We start from the raw sequence: 11488 nt of genomic DNA, 5'->3' as shown, positions 1-11488 counted from the left end.
AGCAGCCTTCCAGTATCTGAAGGGGGCCTATAGGGATGCTGGGGAGGGACTATTAATTAGATACTGTAGTGACAGGACAAGGGGTAATGGGTTGAAACTCAAACAGCAGAGGTTTAGATTGGATATAAGGAAGGAATTCTTTCCTGTTAGGGTTGTGAGGCACTGGAATGGTTTGCCCAGGGAGGTTGTGAATGCTCCATCCCTGGCAGTGTTCAAGGCCAGATTGGATGAAGCCTTGGGTGATATGGTTTAGTGTGAGGTGTCCCTGCCCATGGCAGGGGGGTTGGAACTAGATGATCTTAAGGTCCTTTCCAACCCTAACTATTCTATGATTCTGTGATTCTATGATTTTGTCACACAACACTTGGATGGAGAGCAGCCTTTCTGAGAGTTTAGGACTGAGCTAGAGTTAAAAATGAATTTTATATACATCCCTTAAGAAATTCAGAAACTGGTATTTCTTACTTCTTTTGGAAGACTGGAAATAGAGTAATACCAATTCTTCATGCTTCCTATTTAATTACAATTGAATTAAACTTCATGCTCTGATTCTATTTGTTTTTTGGAAATCACTTTTTAAACAAACAAGCAAACAAACAAACAACAACCCTAAACCTCTGCAACACCGACAGAAAGAATATGAACACTTTGTTTTTTTAATCACTACATCTCTCTTCTAGGTGGAACTGAAGAAAACATGGTCAAAAATTCTGCTGCAAGTGTGGGCAAAGTCTGTTGGATTAGAATTAGAAAATGGGATAAACTGGGGAACTGATATAAATGGCATTTGAATGTGGAGTAAGGGCTTAGTCTGCTGACTGAACTATTACTGAAAAAAAAAAAAAAAGGATAGTCTTTTCGCTGTTCATTTCCAAGCTACCTGCTTCTTCCTTTTCTTGGTAGTCTCAGAATACTTCATTGGCAAATATTTCCTGAGATCTCTCAAAATATGAATCTGAGAACCATATGATTATCACTATCAGAAAATGTGATAAATGCTACTAGCACATACATTACCTGATGTTTGACAAGACTTTTAAAGTGGATGAAAGTAAGAAAACAGACATTATCTTAAGATTTTGACTGCAGATTAAGAAAATTGCATAAATTTACCTACACAAATACAGAATCGGATTTAAACAACTTTTTGCTGAGATCAATTTCTATCTAGTGACAGCTCATTACTATAGGAGAGCAGGAAATGGTTTTGTTTGATAATGAAAAAATAAAACATTTAGGAAACTAAATAAATACCAACAGACTGCCTGGTATAAAACAGCTTAAGGCATAAGAGAAAGTAATTTAAGAGAGTTCACAGGATGTGAATGCAACTGCACCCTAAACATTTTTCTAGTTAATCTTGACTTCCCTAAGTGAAAGCCTGCAAATAGACATAAACATGGCACCTTTGTTGGAGCTTTGTAGCAGGACACTGGAATCCACTGCTTCTTCTGATTGACAAGTAGAAGGATGATGATCAGTAACAGTGCTATTGTGATTGGAATTGTCACCAAGGCAACAGAGCTAACTGATGCATCTTCATTTGTGTGCAGTCCACCGCCACTTCTGTACTCTCCCTGGAGGTGATTCATGTCTGCAAGTCAAATGTGAGACTTGTTAGCAATTATAAATGAGCCCAGATCATAAAGAAGAATGTAATATAAAAACTTCTAGTCATGGATCTTGTCACTTGTCGTATGAATTTTGATTTTCTGTCCTGACACGTCACCTTATTTACATAAATTAGAACAACTGAAAGCTAGTATCTTGTATAGTAACTGTATTAGCCAGAAAAAGGTCACCAGAAACATGAATTGAAAAAAAAATAGGGTATCAAAAGATACGATGAAATCTAAAGCACAACAAGAAGCAAGTCTGACAATAACCTCTTAGCTCAGTTGTGTTCACATCATCTTATGTGATCACAACCAACTTCCCACTTGCAAAAAGAAAAAAATTTGCCTGTGTTTCAATGCTGAAGAAGTCTTAGATTGATAGTCCTTTCCTTCCCTTCTCCCCCCCCCGCAAAAAAAAAACAACTCAACCGTGGTAAAACAATCATGATGTGTTTGGTCTCCCATTTGTTGAGAACATGTAATACTTGCACCACTCAGCCTGTGAAAACATACTGCTGGCAGTCTACTAGACTGTAGCAAGTTTTGCATGTAATGGTAATTTTCAATGACATATACAACATTCTCAAACAGTTTGCAGTGTGTTTACAATTCCCAGCCAGGGCAGTTGCAAGCCAGCTACTAATGCCTGTGAGAAATTAAAATGCTGTAATTATTAAAGTATAGGCTTACAATTTTGTAAAGCAGCTACATTTAAGTTCTGTAAAGCAGTCACATTTCATGTATCCTTTCTCCAAACAACAGTATGCTATGAGATCATGTTTAGATTAAAAAAAAAAAAAAAAGTACAAGTTTAGGTAGTCCTTCAATTAGAAAAAGTTAACAAAAACTGTCATAGAGCATTTCCCCTACCCTGGAATAATAATTTCAGCACAGTTTTAAACAAAGATGGTTTTACATCCTCAGATAACTTTATTAGCTCTGTGTCATTATAAGTGAAGTGATTCGGGTTTTTTTAACCCTGGCATTTGCCTATGATACATGTTAAGTTGTGGTATATGTTTTCCCAGTTTTCCTTATTACTAAAAGAATGTCAAAGGGATCAAATGTAGGCCTATCAACCCCAGTGGCCTGACAACAGTCTGCTTTCTAGATTTTGTATCAGAAAAGACACAGCAGAATCATTCCTCATTTGTCATTTTATCATATTCTTAATTTTATAGGACTTCATCGTATTGACAAAGATGTTTCTTTCAAGATGAAAATGGAATGATGAGATCAAATTGCATAAATATAATAGACTTACTTGTATCTACTTAAAGAAAAAACAAAAAGCATGTAAGTGTTCCACACTGTGCTCCCTGAACAGAACAAGTAGATGCATTAAACCACAGGGAATAAGCACAGATCTAAGTTAGCCCGTTTTATATCTGATCTCACCTCTGTGAATGTGTATGATGTCATTTTCACTTGGTGTTGGCCAGTTTGGTACTCCTAATTCAATGTCTCCTCGGTGATTTGTTTTCTCAATGGGGATGTTTGTAGGTTCAGGCACATACATCTCTGTGAAAAGAAATAAATGTGTTTCACAAATTGCAGGCTGTTTAAATTCCCAGTGCTACTCCTAATTCAGGAAATATACCTGACCATCTGCAGTGCTTTGTCATATGAACCTTTTCATTTGTTTCAGAATTTGCACCATGACTAGTCTAGGTTTTTGTTTTAACACTTCATACTGTACAGTTCATACTGCACATGGGATGCATGCTTGCTGCCATTATATATAGTCGTGTGGATATATTTGCTTTTGAAAATACCATTTCAGAATTCACACTTTACTACAGTGTTGCTTCTTTGTGATACCAAACAACAAAAACACCACGGGGAGGCTGTGTCTTCCCAGGTGATACGTAAACAGTCACTGCTGGTTTCTTTGTCTTCCTTTTTTTTTTTGTAATCCTCAAAAGCAGGAGAATTGCAGGAAAGGGTACTGCTGAATCTCCCCAGTTGTCCTGCTGGAAATAGGATTAATCCAAGGATGAGCAAACTGCTGCAGAAGTGTATCAGGACTAGTGTTAAAAACCAGTTGCAATTATTATGTCCCTAGTGTCCATAGCTAAGAAAATTTCACATTACTTCTAAGCCAGGTTAAAATGATAAATAAGGCAATGAGGTACTTGGAAAGTAATGAAGAGACTCAAATCAGAAATGTTAATCATTGACAGAATCTGCAGAGATGTACAAATATTAATTTTCCTACTTCACTAATGCATTTCCATAGCCTTGTGAAAAGACAGAGCAGGGACAACCAACTAACTTTTGAGATCACAGTTCTCAGAGTAACTAAAATTCAAACTACGTATTTGTACCATATGCTTATCTGTTAAGAATATTGATTTTCCTGAAGTCTAAACATCTGTTGTCTTCTTGATACTCTTTAAATATGGACTGATGTTCAAACACCAATTAAGAAACCTCATTTATCAGTCCTGGAAAAGCAGCATTACAATCACCTGGGTTATCACCTCACATTACCTGGGCACATGGGACAGCAGCTTCCCTCCACATTGATGGGTTCAGCACAAGGGAGAGGTGGGCAGCTGACAGTGGAGCAAAGGGTCTGACCCTGCAGGCAGTAGCAGTGCGTGCAGCTGTCAATATCCCAGCGTTCCTCATCTGCGTATGTTTTTCCACTGAAGTGGCAAACCACTTTCTTTGGAACTGTATCTTCTGTTGAAAGAGAACAGTGGTGAGATCATGCAGTAATGGCCAACTACGCACAAATCCCATTTCCTCCCCAAACACAAGAATGAAACACCAGCACCAAAGAAATCTCAGCTGTAATTAAAAGACCCTCTCTACCTCTTCCAGAAAATCTATTTAAAAAAGTGTTGTTTTCGCTTCTTTATGGAGTACATAATGAGCCTGGGCTGCTTCTCCTCATGCAAGAAGGTAGAGGACACATGGCTGGGACATGAAAATGATGCCAAAAGTGCTGTGAAAATTAAGAAAACCTTTTTTTTTTTTTTGCTTTTTTTGTTTGACTCTTTGAAACTGCCAACTACTCCTTTTCCCTGTTTCCTGGTAAATCCTATTTAACTAAGAAAACAAACCACACTACTTACATTTCTAACTACAAGACTCATCAAGAAAGATAAACTCAGTCTGGAATATTCGAATAAAAGATTAGGCAGGATGCCTAGAAGGATGAAGCAGCTCTCAGGTGACATAGCTTGAAGTCCTTAGTCTATTTATTGCAGTAAAACAGATTTGAAAGTGATTTGATCATTCCCTGTAACTGCATCAATGGAAACCCCAAGAAAAGGGCAATCACACTTTTTTTTAATGGTTAGTATTATATAAATTAGAAATTGGTGTCAACCCTCAGGAAAAAAAAGCCCAAACCAACACTGAGGTTCCAGAATATCTGTCCCAATGACTGAGAGCTGTAAAACAACTTTTCAGATAGAATTTGGCACAGTATATGTAACAGGGACCTGGACTTAATAAACCAAGTACATCTTGGAAAAACACTTAGAAGCACTATGCTTTGGGCCTAAGCACTCAATACACCAATATTTTTATGGTGCATCCTATGCAAGCCTTTTAGGTGGTTTGCAGCATACCTCCTATTTCACTGAGAAGACAGTCATGAATTGCTTAGCGTAGGATGTTTTTTGCTGCTATAGCACTTTATAGATAATCCAAATAAATCTACCCAGCAGAACCTCCAAAAGCCAAGCAGCACCTCATTTTCATCTTAGCTTCTTGCTATCTTTTTTCCTTAGAGCAAAAGTTTCTGCGATTAAACCTGCTGATGACACTAATTTGCAAATTAAGCATATGCATGAGATAACAGGATGAAATCACAAAGTAACTCCTTAAGCTGTCAGAATACTGGTCTACTACTGACACACATTACATATGTAAATGTGCCAGAATTACCTCTCAAATATAAATAAAACCTCTTAAGTAAACAATGTGGCCATCTGTAGAGCTTTTAATTAGTGACAATGTAATAGACTGACATCATCCAGAATAACAAGGTTAGCAGTCAGCAGACCAATGCAACAGAAATTCAAATGCAAAAGAAGACCAGAAAGAAGTACTACAGTGAAAATACTAACGGAATGATCTAAAAATGACGAATGCTTCAGTGGTCCTTGGTATGGGTATCCCATGATTTCCATGGCTATAAGCATGGCCCCAACCCCTCCAAGTAGGTGATTTTGTAAGTGAATATGGGGTGGACACGGAAAAGGAAGAGTGAGACGAAAAGGTGGCTGCAAGCTGCAGAAAGCACACCGGTTCTTCCACAGGTGACACGTGTACTGGCACACAGAGACAGTGGAGCCCTGTGTCAGTCTCGAGGTGCATATGGCTGGAGAGGGTTAGACACACAGTTTGAGTGGTCCTCTATTGCTCATTACCTCTGCAGGCCTAAAGCTGAGCACTCTCTGTGCACTCAGGGATGATTTGCTACCTTGTCCCACTCAGGACAGCTTCAACTCAGCAGTTGGTGTGGCTGGAAGAGTCCTTCAACTTCCTCAGGATTTTCCAAGTTTGTAAAGAACACATTCCAATACAGTAAATTTCTTTTTAGCAAGATGAAACACAGATAAAATCACAACAGCAGCATTGCACCTTTGAACCTTGAAAGGAAACTGCTAGGTACTAAGAAAGAATTATCCTGTGTGCATCTCCCATTCTGGTGTCCATCTCTATGCAAGTGTAAGTACAGGATGAAGGTGAAAGCCACAATACCAACAAATGCTCAAGGAGAGTGGAAACAAGAGAGACTTGAAGCTAAGAAACCCACATACAAAAACGCACTTCAGTATATCATGTCTAGCTCTTCCTGTCTTCTCTCAAATTTCCTCTAGATGCACCAGGAAATCAATCTCATCTTGTAAACAATCAAGCAGTCATTGCTGTGCTCTGTAGAAGACTAATCTTGTCTCTAATCAAATAGATTTCCCTTTATCCTCTCTGAAGTATAAGGTTGTCTTTCTAAATTAATCTCCCTCTCCACGAGAAAGAAGAATGTTGAACAAACAGGATGAATGTGAGGATTCAGACAAGTAACAAAGCATCCAAAGCCTGTAAAATTCTGGATTTGAATTTATGCCACCTTGTCAGGTATTAGCCCAAACTGGTTCCAGAAACAAGCAGAACTAAACACAGTGCTAAACCTCTGCATAATTTCTGAAACTCCAGCAAATGATGAAGGCTGGTTTCCACAGTTTGTCTACTTTATATTTTATCAACTATTACCTGAAAACAGTAAGGAACCTGCACAAAGATGTGCTTCTCAAGAGTAAAACAGTAAGAAGCCAAGACAAAAATTAAGTACATGACCTTAATCCTCCTACAGGCAAGAGGTACATAACTCATAGAAAACAGTAAAAAAGTTAAGTTGCCATGAGTTTCAGTTATTTAGACCACAAAACATTCTGACAACATAGTGCAACTTGGATTAATAAAATGTATCATCATTCAAAGTCTTCATATCTGAGCAATAATGAAAATCTGGCTTCTGCATTTTGTATTGCTGAGCAGTTGCTACTAAAAAAGTCATTAAGCATTTACAGCTCACACATTCAACTATTTGCAATATTGTGCAACTATATGGGATTCACAGTAAATTAATTAAAGCCCTATTTAAATGCTGTGTGTATATATTTGTGAACCTGACATGGAAGGTGTAGGCAACAAGTTCTAGTGGTTTTATTTTTGCAGTTCATGGCACTAGCCCCTCGTGATGCATCCCTTTCTTCACATAAAGAATTTTCCCATATAGTACAAAGGCTCATGTTCTGGATCTACCGGTTTGATTGCCCAATGCTGCATACAGCATTTTTTTAAATGTTGAAATGTATTCTGGATTAAAATGATCCTTATGGTTGCAAAGTCAATCACAGGGAGAAAAGCCTGCTGAAAGACAATTGTCAAAGAACCTTTAAATCCTCCCTATGTTTTATGCAAATAATAATAAGGATAAACAATAAGGTAATAATGAGATAACATAGTATTTTCCCCTCAAAATGTCCTTATCAGGAATCTAAGTAGGATTCAATGGGCAAATGAAATTTTTGTGTCTTCTATCTTTTCCAATCATTTATTTGATGGACTTCCTTGTGTATTCTCTAAAACTTTATCATCTATTATTGAAGATATTGTATCTGTAACAAATTAAAGATTTCAAGACCTCTATCAATGGTACATATCTGAAAGGACTTCACAACCTTTCTGACATATTTCTGATGAATAATTATTGTTTACAGATGGGCAAGCTGATTCACATGCACACTTAACGATACTTAAAGCCTGTCAATTTTATTATATGCCTTTTTAATGAATTCTTTTCTACTGTATCTCCCCCTACTGCTTTTGGAAATGAAGGTTATAGTAAGCTCTGAATACTTTCAAAAAATGCTACAAGGACTCACTTCCTGGTTTTGTTTGGGATAGAGTTAATTTTCTTCCTAGTAGCTGGTGCAGTGCTGTGTTTTGGCTTTAGTCTGAGAATAATGCTGATAACATACTAATTTTTGAGTTGTTCGTAAGTAGCACTTACCCTGAGCAAGGACTCTCATGCCCTGCCATGAGGAGGGGCATGGGAAGCCGGAAGGCAGCAGAGACAGGACACCTGACCCAAACTAGCCAAACGGGAAATTCCATACAACAGCATATCATGCCCAGTATATAAACTGGAGGAAGTTACCCAGAAGGCACTTGGGGATGGGCTGGGTATTGGTCAGAGTGTGTGAGTGATTGGCTGCACAGTACTTAGTTGCCAACTGGGGTTAAACCATGACAAGTTATTTTCAGTAAGTATATTATACAATTTTTCTCTATAGCACCTTCCATTCTATAGCCTTTGCACCTACTGTGAACTCACAAAAAAGGACTAATCTGTAAATAAATACTCCTATACAAAACAAAATGAAGTGATCAATAATCTCGAATTCTGCAACTTTAAAAATGCTGGCAATTTTCACTGTCTACAGCATCCACCATTTACTTAAACTCTAAATTCAAAACCAGTGGATGGTCCTTAATTCTTTATTCATTTTTACTATTAAAAAACCCCCAACAACTTGATTTTTTCTCAAATATATAATTTTGCCTCATTTCTATAGCTGTCTTTAGTGACCTTTCTCTTTTTTCCTGTATTTTATTTTAGATGCCTTATCCATTCTGTGAAATTTCATAATGCTTCAGTCTATTTTCGCCAGTCATAATCAGTATTTTCGTCATATTATTAAATTTTGACATATGTGCTACTTGGCAGATCTTTTCTATAAGCCATTTTTTGTGTAATGTTTTCATCTAGCAAGATATATTATCAAGGTTTCAGGAGGATGTCCTCTCAAGTTTGTAGGCAAATTACATTTGTATCTTTGTGCACTTCCACCTAAAATCCACAAATCATGATCCACAAAGCTCCCTATGCTGATTTCACTCTCCAGTTCAACTGAAGGCACAAACTGCATCTCCCCAGAACAGGCAAAATATGTTTCAGTTTGGAAATAAAACATCTTTCTTATTCCCAAGATGATAACAGCAAATTAGCAACTATTTTTATTTGCTCACCGATACAGTAAGGACAACATTGTCCTTTTCTCAAAACAGGCCTTTCACAGGATACTGGTGGGCAAGACTCTGAATAGCATCTAATCACGCCATCCATGCAAATGCAGCTAGTGCAGACATTGGGCTTCCAGGACTCTGCTGTCAGGAAAATATCACCTTCATCATTTTTGCAATAACTGGGCATGCTCTCATTGCTCGATGAAGAGGGCTGAAGAGGCTCATCTGTAAATATAAACAGATTAAGTTATTTAACTTAACTAGCTAACTTGTCTCGTATTTCCTGCCAACAGAAGGGTCACTCTTGAACACAATGGAATTGTAACACATTGGCTCACTTCTTCCAAACAACTGGAGGTATAGAAAGTTATGCCTTTTCAGGCCTTACATGTGACAAGGATCTTATGATGTGCTCTAGAATAAAATTTATGTAGACCTTTATTGGGTTTATTCAAAAAAAAAAAAAAAAGGAAAAATGAAAAAATAAGAAGGCCAGCAAAGTGAAAAACCATCGCCATCAGAAGCAGCCCCTCAGAATGCTCTGAACTAAACGGTATAGAGGAATAGAGCTTAAATTAGAGAGAGTAAATTTTAATCTAAAACTTGAATTCCAGCTTCTGCCATGTCAGTTCAAATGCTTGAATGATGCAAAGTGAAAAGCTATTATGCTGCTGTTGCCTTCACTACTGGACTTCTGTGAGCTAATTATAAACAGTTGAGAAACAAATGGTATTTGACTGGGTTTCAGCTTGATGCCAGTAGGTCTGGTTTAATTCTCATGCCAACACATGAGGGTGACACATTTCTGTAATGAAGCTGTATCTTGACAGACTTACAGATCAAAAAGTATGTGCAGAGAACATATAAGAAAAGGAGAAGAAGAAAAAAAAAAAGATACATAAGGGCACAGATTTAACTAAGTTGTGAGAATAAGCTCCTTATATAGCCAGTGAGAAAAGATCAGCTCCTCCAAACAGTATTATTAAGTTAAACAAATGTTCACTGTTATTAAAATTGAGAAAATGGAACTCGAAGGACTGACTGAAAATATATTTTACTGAAAATATTTTGTCAGAAAGAAAATCACCCAAAACACCAACAAATACCCTGTAGAAGAAATAGCAAAATTTTGTTTCTAAGGAAGACAAATATTTTCTCAGTGAGTTCACACAGAATTCCAAGGTTTGGACTAAATTTCCAGTGCAATTAACTCCCCCATTTGATATGTAAAATAGGAATTTGTGTTCATTTATAATTGCATCTCTTTCCTCAGGGGAAACCAAATCCTGTTACCTTCTTGATACTGTCAGGTAGTCTAGGAGGAATCTGGCACACCTGCTGGGCTGGAATGCTTTGATTTACTCAGCTGCCTTCAAGTCACTCTCAAATCACACCAGGTGAATGTAAGAGCAAACACAAGCATTTTATAGACCAAATCCCAAATAGGTAAGATAGAAATAAAAATGTTCACAGAAACCAAAGCATGCAGAAAGGAAAAGAAACAAGCCTGTATATGTCTAGCACTCTGACTACTTTCGAATGTTCTCTCATTCTGCATGTTTCCATTAACAGGTCACAGCATATTTCACAAACCTTCCAACCAAGGATTCTGGTTCTCATGCAACCCTTAAATTATCAGATTGCCTTCAAAAATGGTCAAACTTGAGGACTACTACTGCTCTTTACATGTATGGTATCTCTTGCACAGAGACAAGTTTTGCAGTTGAGGCAGAGGACTGCAGGCTCTCACTCTGAACTGCTAAAGAACAAAGGCATGGCAACAACCAACCTCACACATACCGAAACATTCAATATTCCCATCGTACATACTCAGATCAAAACAGAACTCTGATGAAAGCTGGTTGTCAGTGTATACCTGGGCACTGTGGGCAGCAGGAGTCCTGTGTGCGGGTGGGATTTTGACAAAGAAGAGGTGGACAGACTTCAGTCTCACACAGGACACGTCCACTGTGACATGTGCACTGTGTGCAAGAATCAATATTCCATGTCTCTCCTTCTACAAAGTATTCCCCACCAGGAGCATGACAGATTGATGGACTGGTGAGCTCTGGCTTCTGCACAATTATTTCATCTGAGAAAAACAGAATTGGAAGAGAGGCAAAATCAGTTGTGACTGTAATTATTAACAAATGTACCCAAGATTCATCATTTCTGTTACTACTGAAAAAATGAAGAATAACAAAACGTGCTATAAATATATTCTTCATGAAGCTCTTTCAACTTTGACACCTGCATCTCACAAGAAAAAAAATTGAGAACCAGTCTGAATAAATGCTAGTTAAGAGAAATCAGATGACTTC

The 11488-nt window shown here is 37.6% G+C and overlaps 1 protein-coding gene across 1 annotated transcript in view; it reads right to left on the bottom strand.

The window, feature by feature from the left end:
- The window catches only part of CRIM1 (cysteine rich transmembrane BMP regulator 1), a 186213-nt gene that overhangs the window by 4868 nt on the left and 169857 nt on the right, over window positions 1-11488 (bottom strand). The window contains exons 12-16 of the mRNA XM_005145103.4: window positions 11044-11259; window positions 9171-9392; window positions 4110-4304; window positions 3015-3137; window positions 1407-1594 (exon numbers count right to left, since the gene is read on the bottom strand). Coding sequence (XP_005145160.1) covers window positions 1407-1594; window positions 3015-3137; window positions 4110-4304; window positions 9171-9392; window positions 11044-11259 — 944 coding nt within the window. The remainder of the gene's footprint in view (window positions 1-1406; window positions 1595-3014; window positions 3138-4109; window positions 4305-9170; window positions 9393-11043; window positions 11260-11488) is intronic.

This window comes from Melopsittacus undulatus, chromosome 3 (assembly GCF_012275295.1).
Source record: "Melopsittacus undulatus isolate bMelUnd1 chromosome 3, bMelUnd1.mat.Z, whole genome shotgun sequence".
NCBI classification, from domain to species: domain Eukaryota; kingdom Metazoa; phylum Chordata; class Aves; order Psittaciformes; family Psittaculidae; genus Melopsittacus; species Melopsittacus undulatus.
The sequence above is the reverse complement of the archived record's forward strand: the minus strand, read 5'-3'. Positions and strand labels throughout refer to the sequence as shown.